This window comes from Hemicordylus capensis, chromosome 4, assembly GCF_027244095.1.
Source record: "Hemicordylus capensis ecotype Gifberg chromosome 4, rHemCap1.1.pri, whole genome shotgun sequence".
NCBI classification, from domain to species: domain Eukaryota; kingdom Metazoa; phylum Chordata; class Lepidosauria; order Squamata; family Cordylidae; genus Hemicordylus; species Hemicordylus capensis.
Genome location: NC_069660.1, coordinates 7,932,673 through 7,955,644, shown reverse-complemented (window position 1 = coordinate 7,955,644; position 22,972 = coordinate 7,932,673). Strand labels below are relative to the sequence as shown.

The 22,972-nt window shown below is 41.5% G+C and overlaps 1 protein-coding gene across 7 annotated transcripts in view; it reads left to right on the top strand.

The window, feature by feature from the left end:
- The window catches only part of ZBTB46 (zinc finger and BTB domain containing 46), a 103,569-nt gene extending 81,369 nt beyond the window's left edge, over nt 1-22,200 (top strand). For 6 of the 7 annotated variants that reach the window (XM_053244758.1, XM_053244761.1, XM_053244760.1 and 3 more), the window contains 2 exons: nt 11,197-11,372; nt 15,244-22,200. In XM_053244758.1, the coding sequence (XP_053100733.1) occupies nt 11,197-11,372; nt 15,244-15,636 (569 nt within the window). In that variant the 3' untranslated portion in view covers nt 15,637-22,200. Of the gene's footprint in view, nt 1-11,196; nt 11,373-13,606; nt 14,113-15,243 lie in introns of those variants that run through there. The other variant, XM_053244764.1, reaches the window with a different exon arrangement.
- Nucleotides 22,201-22,972: the final 772 nt, after the last annotated feature.

The window sequence follows — 22,972 nt, the reverse complement described above, 5'->3', positions numbered from 1 at the left end:
AGGCTGTGGCAGAAGAAGACGAAAATAATCCCATTAGTAATTGGCGCCTTAGTTGCAATTCCAGAACACCTTGAAGAGGACTTCAACACCATCGGGGCCACAGAAATCACCATCAGCCAATTACAAAAAGCAACTTTACAGCCTATATTCTGCAACGATATCTATAATAACAGCAACAACATTGATAATAAAATTCACCCATCCCAGGTTCTTAGGAAGGATTTGATGTCTGCATAAAACAAACCAGTCAGTAACACCTGTCTGACTGTGTAACAAGACAGGTGTTATTGACTGGTTTGTTTGATCCAGACATCGAGTCCTTCCCAAGGACCTGGGATGCCAGAATTTTATTGTCAGTTGTTATAGATATCGTTGCAGAATATAGGCTGTTCCCAGTAAAGCTGCTTTTTGTAATTGGCTGATGGTGATTTCTGTGGCCCCTATGGTGTTGAGATGCTCTTCAAGGTCTTTTGGAACTGCACCCAAGGCGCCAATTACCACTGGGATTATTTTGGTCTTCTTCTGCCACAGCCTTTCAATTTCAATTTGTAGATCTTTGTATTTGGTGATTTTTTCTATTTCTTTTTCTTCTATTCTGCTATCCCCTGGTATTGCTATGTCGATTATTTTCACTTGTTTTTCTTTCTTCTCAACTACAGTTATATCTGGTGTATTGTGTGGCAGATGTTTGTCTGTTTGTAGTCGGAAGTCCCATAATATTTTTACATCTTCATTTTCTTCAACTTTTTCAATTTTATGGTCCCACCAATGTTTGGCTACAGGTAGCTTGTATTTTTTGCAGATGTTCCAGTGTATCATCCCTGCTACCTTGCCATGCCTTTGTTTGTAGTCAGTCTGTGCGATCTTTTGACAACAGCTGATTAGGTGGTCCACTGTTTCATCTGCTTCTTTACAAAGGCGGCACTTGCTGTTTGTTGTTGACTTTTCTACTTTTGCTCTTATTGCATTTGTTCTTAGTGCCTGTTCTTGCATAGCCAGTATTAAACCCTCTGTTTCTTTCTTCAAGTTGCCATTCTTAAGCCATTGCCAGGTCTTGGTGATGTCTGATTTTCCACTTATATTGTGCAAATATTGACCATGCAGGGGCTTCTTTTTCCATTTTTCTGCTCGTTTCTTGACTTGTTCTTTCTTGTAGGCCTGCTTGGTTTCATTGGTGTTGAATAGTTTCGCGTTATTGACCATTTGAAGTGCATCTTCTTCACTGTCCTTGATATATTCTTCAAGGCCTCTTTTCTCCTCCTCTACTGTTTGATGGACTTGCAGCATTCCTCTTCCGCCTGAGCTGCGAGGGAGGTATAGCCTATCGACATCACTGCGGGGGTGCAGAGCATGATTGATGGTCATTATTTTCCTGGTCTTACGATCCAGAGTCTCTAGCTCTGCCTGGGTCCAGTCTATTATTCCTGCAGTGTATCTGATAACAGGTATAGCCCAGGTGTTTATGGCTTGTATGATGTTCCCACCATTGAGTTTGGACTTGAGGATTTTTCTAACTCTCCTGATGTATTCACTTCCAATTTTTCTTTTAACTTCAGTGTGTGCGATGTTATCAGCCTGGAGAATGCCCAAGTATTTGTAATGTTCTTTCTCTTCCAGGTTCTTGATCTTGCTTCCATTGGGCAGTTCTATTCCTTCTGTTTTTCTTATTTTTCCTCTGTTCATTATTAATGCAGCACACTTGTCTAGTCCAAACTCCATTGCTATATCGCTACTGAATATACGGACAGTGCTTAGCAGTGATTCGATTTCTGACTGGGACTTTCCATACAGCTTCAGATCGTCCATGTACAGCAGATGGTTGATTTTGCTTGATGTTTTAGATGTTTGGTATCCGAGGCCTGTTTTGTTTAGTATTTAGTATTATTTATTTATTTATTATTATTATTATTATTATTATTATTATTATTATTATTATTATTATTATTATTATTATATTACTACCACCACCACCAAGGGATAGCAGAATAGACGGAAAAAAAATAGAAAAAATAACAAAATACAAAGATCTGCAAATTGAAATTGAAAGGCTGTGGCAGAAAAAGACCAAAATAATCTCAGTGGTAATTGGCGCCCTGGGTGCAGTTCCAAAAGACCTTGAAGAGCATCTCAACACCATAGGGGCCACAGAAATTACCATCAGCCAATTACAAAAAGCAACTTTACTGGGAACAGCTTATATTTTGTGACAATATCTATAATAACCAACAGTACTGATGATAGAATTCAGCCATCCCAGGTCCTTGGGAAGGACTCGATGTCTGGATCAAACAAACCAGTCAATAACACCTGTTTGACTGTGTAAATAAATAAATAAATAAATAAATAAATAAATAAATAAATAAATAAAACTTTAAATCCTAAAAACTTGAACAATTGTTTGACTTGGCATCTTGATAAGCAAGAATATCCAGTGTTTGGCGGATAACTGAAAAAACAGATTTCTTGATTCATGCTGCATCTATTTGTTTTAATCTAAATTTTCTGTTCTGAAAAATGTACCTCCAGGACTGGAAAGGACTTGCTGGGATGAATGGGGAACAAGTAAGCTGAACTCCAGCACAAGTACACACCTTAATCTGTTTCTCAGGTTTCCTTTGTGTTGCTGAGGTTAGAAAAATAACTACTGAGCTTATTTCACTACAGCAAATCCAATGAATGCTTTCCCAGTTGATTAAGCAGGTGTGCATTATGGATGGGAGCATAGTGAGCATTATAGTTCCATAGTGAAGCTTTAGGTGGGTCATGCCAGAGATGTTGTTTCTGATCTGCAATATCCAGTGCATTTTTGTTCAAGTTCATCACCTGTGACTGCTGTATTTTAAAATGTCTTAGGTCTTAGCTCAGAAACAGCCTTCTAGTGCAAATCTAATTTAACTGGGTTTTGTGCCATTAGACCTGCTGTTAGATAGGTCTCGTGCTATTAGACCACCTTGAAGATAAAGAGAGGAGAGCTTTCTTGTGGTAGCAAGCATGACTTGTCCCATTAGCTAAGCAGGGTCTGCCCTGGTTGCATTTGTATGGGAGACCACATGTGAGCACTGTAAAATATTCCCCTCGGGATGGAGCCACTCTGGGAAGAGCAGAAGGTTCCAAGTTCCCTCCCTGGCTTCTCCAAGATAGGGCTGAGAGAGATTCCTGCCTGCAACCTTGGAGGAGCTGCTGCCGGTCTGTGTAAACAATACTGAGCTAGATGGACCAAGGGTCTGACTCAGTATATGGCAGCTTCCTATGTTCCTAAGGAGGCTGTGTTAACCTCTGACAGCAATAATCATTCTGGATTTGGGGTGAAAATTGTGGAGTGTGGCTTGTAGATGAAACTGAACATAGTTTTTGAGTTGTGGTAAAACTCCATACTGAAGTGTAGTAAAATGTGCTTAACTTTTCATACCAAAGATTTTTTAAATGTTAAAGCCATAAAAAGTACCTCAAAAACATTACTTGAGCAAACTAACCAGTTTCTTTGATAACTAGAACACTTAAAAATAAATATGAAGCAAACATTTTATGTGAATAAATTTGCAAAGTAAAGAATTTTTGAAATTTTTAAAAGATTGCCAGCACTGCTTCCGTATCATGGTGCTATTCTTTGTACTGTGTTACTGTGTCATTGTCCATCCTTTGTGTCACTGGTAATCACCCTTATCTATTTAGGTAGGGAATGCAAAAGCCGAATCTTAATGTATTCTGCTTTTATATAGTTTCCATTCATTTTCCGAGGGCTTCTGAAAGCAACCCTGGATGAAGACAGACATAATGTAGAGGATGAGCTCGGATTCTTCTTCCTCTTGCAATTTGAAAGACAGAGATGTCATTCAAATCAAATGTTTGTTCAGCTTATGAGTCTCCTCTTTTCATGGTATAAGTGGGCTGTTTACTTTTGTTTAGTCAAGCACTGCTTTGGTCAATTCATTGTCCTAGAAACATTTTTAAAAGTGTATGCACACATACGTGCACATGCATTTTTTTAGAAGTGAAAAACAGTTTTAGGATTGGAAGGATGTTCTTGGTGACCTTATGAGTACCAGTCAATTGGTGCTATCCATAGTTGAATTCTGCTGTGAATTTGCAGAACTAGTGTGTTTTTTTTTAGAGCTCAGCCCTCTAGAGGAAAAAGTAGGTTATGGTTTGAACTCAGTCAGGAATCTTCCAAATGATACTTCTGACTCAAAAATAGTTGTCTGCCTTCATCCCCATGTGCTATTAGTGATCACCTTTAAGGTACAGATGCTGCTGTTATGTTCATCATGTGTGTTAGTAGTTAACCTTTTTATTTAGGACAAAATATTTGTATATTTTGATTGTGTCCATTAGTTATAAGGTCTGTCATAATGCTTATGGTATAGCATCTTCACTAAACAGTTAAATGCTTCTAGGCGTATATTTTTCCAGTACTGTGAAACTCAGAAACAAGTTGTGGAATATACTTTTTTGTGGTACTCTATTTTACAGAGCTAGAACTATGTCTTTTAAATAATAAAATTTTAACTTCAAAATGTGTTGACCTTTGTCTCTTCTTGACCAATGAATTGTCACAAGTTGCCTGAACTAAGGAAATGTTTTCTAGCTGACAGGTTGTTTGCTGTTAATAATCCATATCTTTAAACAAAGGCCAGCAAAATGCCACATTTTTTTAAACAACAAAGAGGAGCAATTGTTTAATTCAGTTTTCTGGACCTGAAAGTTATAGCATGCACTAGTTGATGCTGTGTACATTGCTATATTTGTATTATATATAACTTCAGGTATTTTTATAGAGAAGCAACTTGCAGGGTTCATAATTTAAACAAATATAGAAAATTGTCTGTCATTTTCTGCCCTGGACTGTGGTTGTGCTCTCTTTCTGGGAACTATCCTTTTATACTTTCTCTTGTTACTCCAACACTAGGAAATCCCACTGAGCTACCAGAATGATCCCTTGAAATGGTGTTGTTCTGCAATTGCTCTCAATAGTAGCCTTTTCAGTTAACTAGTGTCTGATCATATCCGTTGGTATGGTAGTCACTTGAAACACAGCAGCATGCAGGCTGTTTGGTTGAAGAGCAAATTATCCTTTACTTCCAGGAATTTCCACTAGCGATGTGAATGAAACAGATTTTGTATTTTGTTTTGAGCTTTAAATGAAATGCAAAATGCTTGAAACATTTCATCTAAACAGCGGCCAAGCCGTCTGTTTCAACAAAACATTTTGAGCATTGCAACCACCATTTTGGAGGGCTGTTTTTTCAGGGAGAGCTGGTCTACTGATTGAGGTAGGTGAGTAAACCAGGCCTCCACTCTGGACGGCTCGTTGGCTTGCCTCGGCAGGCTGGTATACTCGTTGCATGAGGCAGATAGACTAGGCACCTGCCCTGGACTTGAGGCATCAGCCTGCCTTGGAGGACTGGTCTACCTGCTGATCCTAATTGGTAGACCAGCTCTCCCCAGAAAAACAACCCTTGAAAATGGTGCTCGGAACACTTGAAAAATTGCAACTCAAAACAGGCCATTTCAAGCTTGAAACAGGTCCTTCATTTGAAGGGTATTTTGGTTCAAGCTCAGAACACTTGAAATGGCCCATTTTGAGCTTGAAACATTTTACACAGCCCTAATTTCCACTTGGTTTGCATTTTAATATTGGATTCCATATTTTCTTTTGTAACTTATATTTCCGAGGTGCAAACTGCTTTGAGTGTCAGATGAGCAAAGAGATGGGAACCAGCAATGGTAGAGTTGGTCTTGTGGTAGCAAACATGAATTGTTACCTTTGCTAAGCAGAACTTACCTTGGTTTGCAGTCAGATGGATGTCTATATGTGAGCCCAGTCTGTTATAAGATATTCTCTTAGGGGATAGGGCTGTAGCTTAGTGGTAGAACATCTGCTTGAATGCAGAAGGTCCAGTGTTCAGTCCCTAGCAGCATCTCCAGGTAGGGCTGGGAAAGACGCCTGCCTGAAACCTGATTGTTGATCCTCTGCCAATCAGTGTAGACAGTACTGAGCTAGGTGAGCCAATGGTCTGACTCAGTATAAGGTCGCTTCCTATGACCCTGTGGATCATAGGAACACATCACTTATTTATCTGTGTAAATAAGTGAAGTATTACAAAGCAACTGTAAATCTGCAGAGATTCTCCTCCTGAAGGAAATCAGAATCCAAAGCATACTGCAAGCCCTCTGGAACTTCTCAGTGCTTGCAAAGGGGCAAGAACCAAGGCAGTGCCAGCATATCAAGACATTCTACGCCCACCACCCGGCTCTACAGCACTAAATCAACCATGGGAGAAACAATTTCTCTCTAATTTCACTTGGAAGGTCATGAGCAGCAAGCAAATATTATATTTGTCTGTGGAGCCAGGAGTCAAGTTCTGCACTGAAGACTATAGTACAGCATGAATTGCCTCCTAAAACTATTGCCTACTGACTGGAAAACCACTTCAGCAGCCCCACGTTCTCAAGTTCAACATGCTGGAAGTCAACAATAGTTTTGGAGAGGTAGTACTGTTGAAGGTAGTACAGTTATAACCGCCACTGTCTATGGTGTGTGCACTTGTGCTCAGACAGGGTTTGTAGACTTTTTGAAATCCTATAAAAATCTGAAAACCCCTCTGAGTTCAAGAGGATGGTGGGAAAACGGTGCACACCATGGACAGCAGTGGCTCTGTTAAATTGTCTTCAGTTCTGTTCTCATAATGAAGCTTTATGAAATGGGGCAATCAAATAGCAGGCACTTTTTAAAAAGTTTCTTGATTTTATTTTTGGAATTGAATAGTGTTGAAAATAGCTTTGAAGCTGAAGAGCAGGCTTAGAAGTGCCCCTTGGTGACCTTTCTTGAGCAGCTTATGTCTTGCTTACCTTGTCTAGATTCTGAAGTAATTGGTTTATGGTGATCCTACGGAGTACAAACCATTTTGTTTGCATAACCTATTGCTAGTGATCAGGCAGCGGAAAGATCCTTTTTCTGCCCCTATTCAAACTGGAAGTGGGTTAAACTGCTATAAATTGGCTTTATTTGCTGATGCCTGCACTTTTTTTTTTTTTTAGGATGAATCAATTGAGTGGTGTTTCATTGTTCCAAAGGGAGAAATTGTGTCCCCTGCAGAGTGTAGTCAAAATACATTTCGTACTTGTGCTTTCCGGTTTGATGACAAAACAGCAGTCAGTCCCTTAAACATGAAATAAAAGCAGGCTAAACACTTGAGTTTCAGGCAGTCAGATTAGCTCTTGTGGTGGGAACTTGCTTACAGAGTGGTGGATATTTTTAAAGCTTTCCCCCCCAGGCTATGTGGCAGTGCCATATATCTGCGTGTAACCAGCCTTTCAAAATTTGCTTGCTTGCTTGCTTGCAGTAGCATTTGATGGGAGCATACAATCATCTTAATCTGGTTTCCCCACTGTTCTCTGCTGTGCTGTAGGTGAAAGAAAACAGTTTGTCTGGACTAAGTAGCTGTTATGACAGTTCTGAAAGCTGCTTTAAACAACTGCCAGTTTAGTGGCTGGTAGAAAAGGTAGGATGAGGGAGAGAGGCATAGATCAACTACTTTCAGTAGGAAGGGAATGATCTTTCTGTACTCCCTTCATGTTAGAATTGTCATGTTGGAAGGGTTTTGTAGGCCATCCAGTCCATCCCCCTGTTCGATACCTGAATTATTTGGTTTTGGAGGGATTTTACAGTCAAATTCTAGGCTGGAGTCAAAAATTACCTGCTAAAAGTGGTAGCTCTTCTCTGTATTAACAATATTACTACAGGAGGTATTTTACTTAATATGTTTTGAGTTAAGATGAATGGCACTTAGGATGTTTGCAAATTGCTGCCTTGTTTCAACTTTGCAACTGTGTTCCCATCTTTACAGCACTTGGAGGAGGAGAAACTGGAGATGAGCTACCCTGTTGCCTCCCTTCCTTCCATGGAAAAGTGAGAGAGAGCCAGGAAGGAATGGGTGGCAAGGGTGAGCAATTTCTGATTCTTCACCATCAACTTCGCTGCTGCATGTCTGTGACTAAAACACCACCAGCTTTGATGGCAGCAGCAACAACAGCAACAAAAAAGGGGTATCCAGCCTTGGTTCAGTAACCAAACCCTCATTTATAACATTGTTTCCTATGGGGAAATCAGTTCCAACTTATGTTTGACTTAAGACAGTTTTCAGGCCTTCCTGTATTTTGATTTTCCCCCAAACAGCCATGTGAGGTAGGCAATTGCTCTCAACTGAAGCGTGTGGGCAGTAACTTGCAAAATGGTAAGCAGACATTGGGAGCATAATGTTTAAAAAGGATACTTGTGTCTGAAGCTGCTTTACTGATCTTTCTCACAGCATATACACATTTCTGCATGGGAGCTGCTTCAAACACGATGGCAATACATATGCATCATGTAGAGATCTGTAAGTGGACCTGGGACACCTGCTATTCCCCTTGGCTGCTTTGCTCTGCTGCTCTTCTGCTACTAGTCATCCAGTCCCTGTGCACTTCTCCAATTCTTCTCTTGCACACCAATTCTTGCCAAGAAACTGCACCTTCTGCAAGCCAGAATATTTGGAACCATATATGCAACTTTACCTTGAAGTTACCCTTTCTACTTGCTGTCCATAATGTGACCACAACATTGTAGGGAGAGTAATGGGCATTTGTAAATACTGTTGCAAAGAAAATTTCTGAAGCTTTGTTGATGTGTAATTCTTCAGGTATAAAAAATTACCTGAAGGGATAATTTTGGGGTTCCTTGTTTTGTTGATTGGGGGGCGGCGGCAGAGTTCATATTAGTCAGAAGACCGCTTTTGTTTTCTCTGTCTTAAATGCATTTGTCTTTCTACCAGTAATAGTGGCATATTAGTTCTATAGAGATTTGAGATCATCCTTTAAAACCCTGCTCTTGAGTATTAGGACCCAGATTATTGTCAGCAGCAAAATAGATTTGGTGACTATAATGCTAAACAGGTTATGTTTTAACAGAGTAACTACAAGGAAGGATGTACTGCCACTAATATACACAGTTGGTTTTCAGTAAGGGGTAAACTGCCGCTTTCACCTGTTTAGATAGTGTGTATTCCATTTCCAATCTTGTCTGGAGGGAACAGTATTTACCCAGCTGCTCTGTGCATTCTGCTGGCAAATTAGACCCTAGGGCTGCTGTTGCTGCACGTTTCCCTAGAATCTGTCTGAGTGCTCTTCTCCTCTAAAAGCATGGCAACAGGGAGAAGGCCTACTGACAACAAAATAAAAAGGTTAAAAAGAGGGTCAAAGTCACAAAATATAAACACTGAATCTTTTATAGAAAAGCATATTTAGTTGGGATTGTGAGGAAGGGTGAGAGAAAACTCTGAACTCAATCTGATTGTTGGTATGCTCTCTAACTTGCAACAGGACTAATGGTTTAAAGATGGTTGCCGTTTGAATGATTGCTGAGCTCCTTTATTCACTCGATGCATTTCTGTTTCGGATGGTTAATAGCAATATTGCCACACAAACATCATTTTGCTATTGGGCTAGTCCAAGAGCGTGGAGTGGACTCCTGCAACCAACTGCTGCATTTATGTGTTCACAGTGGAATATTTATGGCCTGATTCCGGGCACTGGGTCATTGTTGCTGGCAGGCTTTGCCTGACCATCAAACACCTCACCTGTATGTAGGACGCATAGTTGAGGACATGCTTTCACAGATTATTGCTGCCTCAGTAGACCTTGGAAATATTGACATATTTCTCAACTATAGCAAGCTGACAACTGTAGCAAAAAGGAATCCCCTTTCTGATGAAGCTGTTTTGGGCATTTCTCCCTGTGGTCACACACACAGTGAAATTGTATGAGTCTTTCCCCAACAGAAGCATTGAGAAGCTGAATGTGAGTTGAGTTAAATGTAAACATTTCTCACAGGATAAAGAGTTGACTTCTAACACCAGTTTGAAGCCCACCTCTTCTTTCATTCTGAGATACAGGCGACTGACAAGGCTAGGTGGGCCTCACTGCTGTCCTACCTGAATAGAGAGAGCACATTCTAGAACATGCCCAGTGCAATCCTGGGCTTCATGTTGTAGCTGGGAAGATCAATAATGCAGAACAATGTGTCTTTTCAGGGAAAGTTGTGTCCCATTATGACAATTATTCATGTTAATAAGAAATATTCTTATTTTATTCATATTATATTGTGTTAGAGGTGGACCAAGTTGGGCATAGGACTGACTGACCACTTTGCAGCTGGTGGCAGCAAAGTGCAAGACAACTCCCATCACCACTGGGCACCCCCGCTTGGCCAGTGGGAGCAGACTCAGAAAAGAGAGATGTTTCCACTGGCCAGTGGTTGGGAGAGTGGAACAAGGAGGATCTGCCATGGAAGGCCTCTGCTCCAGCTCCTCTTGGTCCCGACACTCTGAGCAGGAACAGAGAGAAGTCACTGCCCAAAGGGCTGAGCAGTGGTCCTTCTTTGTCCCCTCTGAGCGGGAAGGAGCTGGAGCTGCTGCTGCTGCATCACCCTATAAGCCATGGGAGGAGTTGCCAGTGCACCTTTGGCGGGATGAGGGATCAGATCCCTGCCTTGCCCCAGGGCTCAGTGTGGCACAAACCATGGTACCCTGCCTCTCTGTGAGCTTGAAATGGATTACAATAATTAGTCTTCTCTTTGAGGGACCCTGGAAGGGTTAAGTGTGAATGAGTATTTTAGACTGGTGGGTAAGATTGGATGCCATGTTTTGTGAAAGCAGTCTTTAGGGAGCCTTTGTTTTAATAGGACACCTCGAGTGCAGTTTGGTAGTTTGTCTTTGTGGGGAGTGACTAGGCTTCCTTATAAGTGAGAAGACTGCTCAGTGTACATTTGTCCCTGAAGTGTATCTGTCATTTCTCTATACAATAGCCAAGGCAACATAGAATGAAAGAAACAAGATGTCAGTCCATACTTGCTTGCTCCCTATCATTGCATTTGTCATGGGGTCCTAGAGACTTCAACCTGGGCAAGATTGGAATGCAAGTGATATGCAGTTCCACACCCTTCCTCTTGCAGTCCATAATGTGACCACAACATTGTAGGGAGAGTAATGGGCACTTCTAAAATACAGTTGCAAAGAAAATTCCTGAAGCTTTGTCAATGATGCACATATTCCCAGTAGCAGAAAAGAACAGAGTGCCTCTCCAAGATTACTGGTGATGTATGCCATTTATTGAAAAGCAAGGAAATGCAGAGTTGTAACCTGTGCTGTGGTTTCCTTCCAGTAAATGAATTCACTGTGATCAGAAAGAAGTTCAGGTGTCCCTACTGCAGTTTCTCAGCTATGCATCAGTGCATCCTGAAGAGGCACATGCGATCCCACACAGGAGAAAGACCCTACCCTTGTGAAATTTGTGGGAAGAAATTCACTCGCCGGGAGCATATGAAACGGCACACCTTGGTGAGTTTTTGGAGCTGTTTTGGCGGGTGGAGGAATATTGCTTGGGAAATACAGATGAAAGGAGAAAATGAAATATGGCTGGCCTGTGTGTGTGAACCTACAAACTTCTTTCCTCCCACTGTGTGGTGATCTTTGTAGTCATTGCCTGGTTAGAAGAGGCTACTATAAGATGGGCTTGCAATAGGCTTAAGAGTCGGATAAGAGATTTATTTATTTATTTATTGTTGAATTTATATACCTCCTTTCATTAAAAACAACCCCAATGTGGTTTACAAAAGTTAAAAAACATACAATGAAAATGACAATTAAAATATTAAGCTAAAAACATAAAACAAATTTAATTTAAAAACTATAAAAGTACATGTATCCTTTAGGTTGGGCAAACTAATATTTTAGGAGAGGGTCTTCAAAAGTTGTCAGAAAGCAGAGATGATACTTAGGGGCAAGAAGCAGTTGGTTTAAGTCAGGGCTTCCCTTGGATCCGCAGTTGTTGGACTACATATGGGTCTTCAGCCACTGCGGCTGAGGATGATGGGAGGTATAGTCCAGCAACATCTGGGGACCCAAGTTTAGAAAACCCTGGCTTAAACAAGGGGGGAAAGATTAAAATAAGAGGAAGAAATTCTTAATTGTTAGAACAATTCAGTATTGGAATTGGCTATTTAAGGAATCTGTAGACTCTCCTTCTTTGTAAGGAGGCATTTTAAAAAGAGAAGTTAAAAATTATCTTATGGCTGTGGGTTGGGCCAACTTACCCTCTGGGTCTGTTCCCATTCATTGATCCTATGGGCTGTGCTTAAGCACTGTCAATACGAAAATGTTCTACGGTACCATGGAAAGGTAAGGTAGATCCTGATTGCTGTTGTGCACATTGATCCACTGTGCATTCAGCTCTGAGGTTTTCTAATGAACTCAGTTACTGTAGAGAAGAGAAGCAGTTGTTATGAATCCAGTGTCTGAGAAGGATCAGGTGTACCTTATACAGCTCTTTATTTTCCACATGTCCCACAATATTGGTACATGGCAGGGTCATTAAAAATCTATCACAATATAAAGAAACATTCTTGCACCATGACAGCCAAGATACCTGATCAGCAATCCCACACAATATGTCTGTTGCTGGCATGTACCACTTTAGACAGCACAGCAGGTGAGGGTCTGAATGCCCTTTTAGAAGTTTAATGCTCTACATTGTACCACTCCAGCAAAAGCATCTGTGTCATGTATCCGACAAACACCACAACCTACTCTCCCTAGCACTGCCCTGCCATTCTGTGGAACCCCTTTCCCTCCTTCCTAATTTGTCTTTAGGCTGTGTGCCCTCCCTCGCCAAGACTGAAGCATGCATCTCCTCTTTGTGAACTTGCAGTCTCCTGCAGGAAGGCTAATACATGCACCTATCAATTACATGAGCACAAGAGATTTGTGTGTTCAGCCCTGAATGCACTAATGCTACATTACTAGGGAAATTCAGCAGGTTTCCTCATTTTCTGGAAAGGTGTTGGTTAATATGGTTCTATTGTCCAATGAATGTTTATGCCCTTGAAAGATTGTTTCAAGGTCCAGGAGAAATTTCATGTGCCCTTATCATTAGAAGTATTTCCAAGCTACTCTAATGAAAGGAGGGGAAAACTGAAACATTTTTCTACACTTCTCAGTAGCAGTTTCCCTTGTTACTGCTATGCCTCTAAAGCTTTCTGACTTAGCCACAGTGTTAATTGTGTAATAAGCAGTAGATTTTGCAGACTGCCAGTCTTTCTCCACAACTGCCTCCTGGAGCAGTTCTCTCCGCTTTTACAGGGAAGTTTGTGCAATATCGCTCGCTGATTTGCCACTGTCTGCCTGCAGCAGGTGTGAGCAACGCATCTCCATTTGCCAAATGGCAACATTTCTAGAGATGGCAGCTAGCCTGGACTACTTTAACAGCAAAGTAGAGGGGGCTTCTGATATCTGTTGCCATAGTATCCAAAACCCCACTGCCTTCTCCTTCCTTCTGCGAATACTTGTCCACTTCGGATGACTGCCCAGCCATCTGGTCAGGGGACTGGTTGCTCCCTGAGATGTCCCTTGATTTGCAGCCTTCGAGGTGGGTTTGTTTTATGCCATCTGATAGCCCCAGAGCTTAATCCAGCTACAGAGAGACATGCTGCAGAGTCTGTTCTTCTTTGTCAAATGTAGACACCTTGTTATACTGCTTGAATTTCAGTTACATTTATTTATCTTGAAATTTACAGGGAGTGTAAACTGGAACTTGATATTCCCCAATGCTTAAGGTACAGCATAAGGCACAAATATGAAGTGCTTCCAAAACTGTTAGTGGCTTTTCAAAATATGTAAAGGTGTATTTTATTTCATTTGTGTTCTGCTCATTTAGTGTTTAACAAAAAATAAAAATAAAATGCCATTAAATTTAAAATGAAACCTGTATTGGATTAAATCAAGGCAACAAATCCCAACACAAAACAACATTTCTTATTATGCTTTTCGAAGGTGGATAAAACCAGCTGTAGTGGTTTAAAACCTTTGTCTGAGAGCAAGCTCACGTGAGGGAAAGAAATGCTGAATCATGCGTGCTGAGCTTCCTGTCTAGGCTTCTCCTAAAACTATTATGTAATATAGTAGGTTCAAAATGTTCCCCCCACCACCTCGCTTATCGACAGAGCTTGAATCTCCCTGGGCTTGGGCTGGAATCCCAGGGAAAACTCTATTTTGCTCTTGGACAAGTACAAAAATCTTCCATGTGAGAAAACTGGTAGTTGCTGAACGTCTGAGGACGTGTTTGCACCAGAGAAAATCCACCCCCCACCCCCCCCACAGACACACACACCATTTCCTGAGTTAAAAAACAACTCAGAGAGGCTGGTAAAAAGAAAATAACTTTTAAAAAACCCAGTTTCATTTACTACAGACTGCCTCCGTCTGCGGCTTTCCAAGCTTATAAATACAGTTAAGAATACATAGTAAGATTACAAAAATAGGTTGTCTTAATGCGCGTTTAAATGTTTATAGTCTTTTGCAATGCCCTAAGAAGAATGGATTTTAATTATGTTGCAGGTAATTAATGCTAGTATCGGGGATATACAAAAGCACACACCAAAGAAACAGAAATTCTAATGCAAAGTCTGACTAAACAAAGTTTTCCTTAGAATAAACTTCCCTTTTTCTTGAACTCTCCAAACTCCGGTTGAGAATCAAGCCCCTGCAGTTCTATCTTCCAAGAGCTGCATTCCTTCTACTGCAGCCAGCCTCCATGGCCACATGTCTTGCTCTCTTCTAACAAAGAACTGCCTTCCTCCCAACAGCTCTCTAGATCCCACCCGCCTGGAGTGCTGATTGGCTGAGCCCTGGAGTTCACTAGCCTATCAGTCAGGATGCGTTCACTTCCAATTGACTCTTTAGAGGGAGGGGTGGCTGATCACTACACCAGCCCTCTACACTTCATCTACTGTTGACAACATGCTCTGCCCATCTTAATGAAATGTGAGGCATGATGGCAACTTGCCTTAAGGGAGCTCACTAAGTCGGAATTTGTCCAAAACCAGGATTCTCTCTCCTTGATATAAGCCTCCCAAAAGTCAAGGAAAGGTGTTAGTGTAGTAGTCTCCGCAAGGATACCTTAACAACAAAATACAGCTGGTGAAACTTACACCTTAGTTTTGAAGCAACACTGTGGAGAGTCTTTTTGCTTTCAAGCTTTCTTGCATCCATTCCTGATGCTGGCAGAAAAAAGGTTATCTGGAATGGAAAATAAGGGGGAGCTGCTTAGAAAGTTCCAGTATCTGGTACAGTGTGGCCTAGCAGCTGTTTCACCCTAAAACCTAGACTGACTTGCATTAACTTTGTCCCCCCCCCCCCCCCCGCTTTTCCCAAGGTTCATAGCAAAGACAAAAAATACGTCTGTAAAGTGTGCAACAGAGTGTTCATGTCTGCCGCCAGTGTGGGGATCAAGCACGGCTCCCGCCGCCATGGCATCTGCACTGATTGTTCTGGCCAAGGCATGGCTGGTCACTTGGATGCAAGTGGAGGAGACGGGTCGCCCGATGAGTTGTATGGCACAGAAGGCCCCTACATGGAGGATCCTGATGACCTCAAGGTGGAAGGAGATGAAGAGATGGGCGAGGACGATGACATAAAGTGGAAAGACGACATAGAAAATTCTCAAGATGATGACATAATCTTGGAAGATGACAAAGATGGCATTCACTCTCCACAGGAGCATGAGAATTCTGAGGAGAACGACAAGGATTTCACTTGGATTTCATAGGATTTTGTATATTCTTGGTTTGTTTGGGATGAGGCAGGGAAGGGTAGGTTGTCTTGGAAAAGCTCAAGTAGCCTTGTGGTTGTCCTTGTGTGCAAAAAAATACCCCAAACAAAACCCTCCTCATCTTTGCAGGGTTTTAAAGCAAACAAGTTATTTATCTGTTCCTCCAGATCCTGTATCAGTAAACATTTCCCCTAATGGTACCTCTTTCTTGACCTTTGCCCTTCCTGTAGTCTGAAACATTTGTCCTTGTCTCTTCGTCTGAGCCAGCCAGATTGCATGCAGGCAGCCTGAAGTCCCTCTGGCCTTCAAATGTTTCTACACTGTTACTTTTAAACATGGGGAACTCTTGTTTTTCATACCGTCATCAAAATATTTTAAAATAACTCTGTGTCCACCAACAAGGAACTTGGTAACAAGATTACCAGCAATAAAGCAGTCTGGGTGTTGGAGGATTTCCCTCTTAATGATGCAACTATTTTGATAAGCTGGTGAGATCAAATAACCTTTCAGGTTTGCAGCCTTCCTTAGAATGGGGCAGTTTATTAAAGGATTCATTTGTCCCACTGGCATTTGTAACATAAGATTGCCCAGATTTTCAGCTTGGTTCATGATGTTAGAAGATGCAGGAATATCTGCTGCAAAAGTGCTCCCTTGTGGCAGCGTCACATAAATACACTTACCTTCCTTTTTCTGTATTTATCTTTCTCTTGTTTAACAATTTATGCAATTTTGAATTGGGCGTCCTGGCAATATGAGGAACCAATGTATTGCTTTGTTTGCCAAGTTTTGCCAGGTTCTACTAGGATATATCTGAGTAGGCTTTTTGTTGGTGCTCAGCAGACCAGGCAAACTGTGAGGCCTTCATCAATGGCACAGTCCCTGGAACAATGAAAGGTGGCTGAGGATTTGGGGATGCCATTAAGGCCAGAAGAATGGGGAGGGAGGAGAGATATTGCCCCATAGACATAGTGCACCAGGAAGTTGCCCTATGCAAATCTGTTTTGAAAATTAGAAGAATTGCACAAGGCCATGGTAGTCCTGCATCTTAATTTGGGTTGCCATTTGATTTTCTACGGCAGACACCCAAATGCCTTTGGTGAGTCCTGAAAAGGGGTGTTGCAAAATTCCACAAGTTCCTCCTCCTTTGGCTAATGCTCTTATACTTCATGTATAGCACCAGACTGGGGTGTACCTGTGTAGTTCTGCCCCTAAGTTTGGATCAGCAGTCTCTGTACTTAAGCAACCAAGTAGATTTTCTGCATGGATCTGCTATATCTGGCTGCAGGCTTGTACCCTGTAGCATCTACAAAGATGTACTTGGGGCCATGATGAAGAGCTGATGGATGATATGACTTGTAGTGGTTACTATTGCTTTTCTGATAAAATCTGAAAACAGTCAACTAGCCTATGCCTACCTGTACACTTCACCTGCGCTGCTTTATGTCAGGAGGCGGAAGAATTTTTTTTTAAAAACCCATCATTGTTCTTTCCTGTGGAACAGAATTTTATACAGAATGCTCTGTGTGCTAAATATTAAGCCTAAAACTTGCCACAGGTGGCAAGCTTCAGAACCAGGAGTCAGATACTTTTAAAGGTGCTATTTTTTGGTGCAGTAAAAAGGACAGGCCTTTGATACTGTACAGATGATCATTTCTGGAAAACAGTGGAGCAGCACTCCCGTGGCATTCTCCCCAGTTCAGCATTGGTATCTTGGTAACTGTAATAATGTAATGGGGGAAGGCAGGGCCATCACTGTGAGGAGTGTGTGTGAATTACTTACACTTATCCTGACTTCTTATCATAGTCCCTTCTTCCATATGAGTTAATGGAGATGTGAAGTTGACTAAATCAGAGAGAGAGAGAGAGAGAACGAGAACACTTCTGGCTTTATCAGCTTTCTCCAAAAGAGAATTTCTTGAGTGCTGGGCCACTGCCAAGCAGGCAAGGTAGCCTTGCACTGTCTGTTGTCTTCTTGAAAGGGTTACATGTGCAGATATGTGGATACACTCCTCATTTAATGTACTAGCAAAATTGTAAATGATTTCAAAACTGCTCCAGCAATTTGATGTGTGTTTGTGCTTATGATTGGCATTACCCAATAGGTGTCTACGACAGTTGCACAAAATTGTGCACATGCCTTATTGAAGCACTGCTGGTTACACTGCACAGAGTTAGTTTCAGCTTCCAAGTGCACACTATTTGAAGCACAACCTGAATCCTGCAAAAACAATTTTTGGGACATGCACAATAAAAATGTTAACAAGAAGTTGCTTGACTAGAGACCATGGAAGGGCAAGCCCGTGAGGGAGTGTGTGTGCGGGGGGGGGGGGGGGCAGTGACTGCTGTATTGCTTCAGACACTCCAGAAAGTTAACATGTGTACACAGCCTGAGGACAGAATTTGCAAAACCAAACAAAAACATGCAGTTTTACTGCATAGACATCATGCTTCACTCCTGGCGGAATATCAAAACCAGCTTTTTCAAATGCAAGGAATACGTCATCTGCATTGGGGTCCCCGCTGCTGTCAAACTTTCAGGGCTAAAATGCCTTCTGCTTAAAGGTGATAGTATTTAGAATAGGAATTTACAGCATATCTTGTACTAATGAACAGCTTCCTTAAAGCGTTCTGCTGGTATAAGCTCCATTGTTCCTACTGGATTTGCAGCTGTTGCTTTACTAATTTAATTTTTCATCTTCCTTTATCCCATGTGCCATGGAATTTATCCTAATAAAAGGAACCGAGAGATGAGTTCACAGACTGTGACTATGCAGGTCACTTTTCTGTCAATGTGTGTTATTTCTTCCCAGCTTTCCAGATTCACTGGAGGATGCTGTTTCAGACACATACTGTTCCCCCACCCCCAAATTATTCCATGTGTGCTTCGTTAACTCAAAAGGAAATTTTTTATTATACAGTTGTGGTATGCTCTGCTGCTAGAACAGAATAAAGAGCATGTTTCAGTGTGAACCTTTGCTATTATTTAGTCAACCAAAAATGGCTACCAAATCTTGCAGTATCTTCAAGGGACAGTGAGGATGAGAAGAATAATTTTTACAGAACTGTAAGAGTCTTCTTGCATTTTTAGCTTGTTGTAAAGCTTTATTGTACTTTATTTGGAAGACTTATTTTATATACTTTTTTCTAAGTGCAGGAGAAATCAAGTTACCCTCACGTTGCAGACTAAAGACCCTTGTCTTGTACTTCTCTGCTGTCTTCTGCCTGTCAAAAAGCAGCTTGCCAATTTATCACTGGTCTGTCTTGTAAAGAGTGGAGATGAGGATTTCGCTCTGTTTTAACTTATTACCTCTTTCTTGGAGCCAAGAAGGTCAGGATGTGAGGAGTCAAACAGGTTGGCATTTAATAAGGCTGTTTTAAAAGTGTGTGTGTGTGGCGGGGGTGCCTCTTGAGTTTGTGAAACATTCCATTTTCTTCCCACCCTGACATGAAAGTTAGGTTTCATGCTTTCTGTCATTTTGGGATACTTCTGCCCCATGGCTGCCCGCATGCTCTGTTTGACTTGTTTACCACTTGAATCAGAAATGCAGGAAGACTCCTTTTGCGGGGAGGAGAAAGCAAGTAGTGCTTTTTCAGGAGGGAGCCTTCCTGGCCCATCTTCTTTCTCCCTGCCCTTACCCTACCTATTGAATACATTTGGCCACTGTAGACGCCATAGCCACTTTTGACTCCATGTCTATCCCTCGATTGACCCCTCTGTATTGTGGATTGCCAGGAGAGGCAGAAACCCAGGGCAGTACAGGCACCTTCACTCATGGGACATCCAAACCTGGCCCCTTTCCAAATTCCCATGTAGATGACTCTTTCATGTTCTAGAGAACTGAAAGTATCATTAACTCTGGACTGACTTCCCCCATTTGCCTGCCCCTTTCTTGTTTCCTCCCTGTGTGTATAACTTTATTTTGGATATATATTTCTTAATTGCTGCTGCTTTCTTTTTTCCAAATAGGAGATAAGCCATCAGGCTTTGCTACAGCTTTAATAGTGCCATTTCTTTGCTATTCTGGCTAAAGATGCTACAGGGAAGCAACAAAAATTAGGAACATTTTTAATATAAATTATAACCAAGCAGATACTTCAGTGTTGCCTGCATATACTAAGTAAATAATATACAAAATAGCTTCAGGAGCTGCCCTGTTGCATCTGATGAAAGGAAAGTTCTTAAGAAAATGTTAAGATTATAACTTCAGGAACTTCTCTTACACAAGCACCTTTCAAACAAGCACCCAGAGAATTTTGCAGAAATTTTGTTCTGCATCTGCAAAAATTCATTTCACTGAGTGTTGCACATGAGAAGTGCTTGGAGGATTCCTTTTCAATTTGCTCTGAAGTTTTTTCTTATTACTTGGCTGTACTTTTTTTAAAAAAAGACTGATTCCTACTTCTTTGAACATATCAAACTGCCTTATACCAAGTCAGTTTAGTCTGGTCCCCTCTGCTCTAATTGGCAATGGCTCTCCAGGGCCTCAGGCAGCCGATAGCCTTTTAAAGTAGAGATCCCAAGGATTCAGTCACACATTGCAAAATGTGTCAGGGCTACCATGTGTATTTTTTAAAAAGAAAATAGCAACTGTGAAGCGGGGTGTGTGGTCAGGATCAGGACTCCAGTGTGTGCAGAGGGGGCATTTAATTGGTTCCCTCTTGTAGAGGTCCTGAAGAAAATTGCTCTCCTCCCCCCCCCCCCGCCACACACACACTCTGCTATTTGATTTGATGCCTACAAGAGTTTTCCTCCAGGAGCTGTGGGCTCTCCTCCCCAAGACAAATAGCTTCAGAAGCAGTAATTTTCATCAAGACTGCAGCACAGAGGGGAGGAGTGAAATACTCTGTGCTGTGATACTGATTGTACCCCTCCTGTGGCCATTTTTGGGGGGTTAAGAAATAGAAACCCTAATGATGCATTTAGGATCACTTACTGTTTGACACTCCGCCTGCTTCTGCACAGAGAGCAGCTGCTCCAGCCACTTGCCACATTAAAGACTGGCATTTAGCATTGCTAAGAAAAAACAACTGAATGTTTTTTGCTTTTGCTTTAATCAGGGATTTAACATCATCCATATTTTGTTTTACATACCAAAAAAAGGGTTTTGTTGTTTTACATACCAAAAAAAGGGCAGACTAAGGAAACATTTTCTGATGACAAAAAGGAATCTGCTGCAGTGTGTATCTTTTCAAAAATGCCTTTGGGCACAATCCACCAGGAAGGTTTCGTGCGTGTTATTTCAGAAGAGGTAATGCAATGTTTTTGAACAGCTCTTCTGCATTTCTGCAAGGGACTTCAGCACAAAGGTTTCCTAGTGGAGTGTGCACTCTATTGGTCATCTTCATTGAGTGAGACTCATGCTAGCATCATATATTATTGGGGTTTATTTTCTCTCTCAATCTACTTCGGGCCTTGGGGGGAGGGGGAAAGCAGAGTCTACCACAAGCTTGTAAATAGCCACTCTCCTTGATGAGTAGGCATGCCCTCCAAGGGGGAGTTTCTGTCTTTTGGGTGTGTTTGTGCTTCTCCCCTTCCTCTTTCAGGCCATTGATCATTCCACAGATAGATAGGCACAAGGTCAGAAGTGGCTAGTATAACTTTTTTCAAGGCTGATAATGTGGATTTATTTACTTACAAAGAGGGTCTACTGGGGCATCCATTTGCGTGATAATTAAGTGGGAATCCTAGGAGAGTGCATCTCTCATTTTAATGAGGCAAACACAGGAGAGATTGCCACTAGTTTGTGTCCAGAGCCTGTATGTGTTTGGATCTGATTTGCTAAATCCAGATGGAGAATCAAACATGGCCACCTTCAGAGGAGAACTTGGACTTACCAACATGGGTTTTTAATGCTTCCAGCTTTGCACATATTCCTGCTTTAAATTTTTTTAAAGAGAAACTCCTTGGAAAAAAATACAAGGACTGGAGGGGGGAAATTTTTTGGAATATTACTAAAGATAATCTTATGTTAGCTCATTCTGTGACATGTGCAAATCTTAAGCCATACTGAATTTATGACTTTTTATTTTTTAGATTATCTACTGTGTGGTTTGGATTTCTGCCTTTTTTTTTTTTTAGAATTCCTTCATAGTAGAGGGTGCTGTGTGAATGTGTGCGTGTGTGCTTTCATAAATATATATATATATTTATTTATTTTTCAGCGTGCTTTAAATCCGTCTAATAAAGATAACTAAAGCAAACAAAAGGACAGTGTTTAAACTTTTTTTTTTTTTTTGCTGGGAATATTCTATATTATACTGACTTTATATATTATTATAAACCTGTGTTTGTATTCACATTGTTTAATATTTGGGGGGTGGGATATGGGGAGATTTTAGTACCCAGAAGTCAGTTGAGAAACAACTGTGTGTTGTACTGATTTTTTCTGTCAGTGTAGTTCAGGTAACTATGACCTTATTTTCTAGGTGATTTCACACTCCCTGGTCTGTCTAGGCATGCCCGAGGCCTGCCTCTTTGATATATTGACTTGTCATGAGATTAGCTTAGACATACTTGCAAAAATCAATCTGTTTCAATAAACTGAGATATTGCTGCTAAAAGTGTCTCTTCTCTCTCTGTTAACTACTCCAAAATATTTATCATCATTCCAAGTGTGGTGTATACCAGAGGCATCCCTAGATGTTTAAACAGGGGTGAGAAGAGTAGTTTACCCCTTACTGTTGTAGAAAGGTTGGGGCAGGGGAACTGAATGATTCCACAACTCCCCCGAAGCACCTCAAATTGGTGGGGAACATAAGAACAGCCCTGCTGGATCAGGCCCAAGGCCCATCTAGTCCAGCATCCTGTTTCTCACAGTGGCCCACCAGATGCTGCTGGAAGCCGCAGGCAGGAGTTGTGCCCTCTCTCCTGCCATTACTTCCCTGCAACTGGTTCTCAGAGCCATCCTGCCTTTTGAGACTGGAGGTGGCCCACAGCCCTCCGACTAGTAGCCATTGATGGACCTCTCCTCCATGAAGTCATCCAAACCCCTTAAAGCCATCCAGGTTGTTGGCTGTGGCAGAGAGTTCCATAAGTGGATCACGCGTTGTGTGAAAGAGTACTTCCGTTTGTTTGTCCTAGACCTCCTGGCAATCAATTTCATGGAGTGACCCGTGGTTCTAGTGTTGTGTAAGAGGGAAAAGAATTTCTCTCTCTCCACTTTCTCCACACCATGAATGATTTTATAGACCTCTATCATGTCTCCCCGCAGTCGTCTTTTTTCTAAACTAAAAAGCCCCAGGTGTTGGTAGTCTTGCCTCATAAGAAAGGTGCTCTAGGCCCCTGATCATCTTGGTTGCCCTCTTCTGTACCTTCTCCAGTTCAACAATGTCC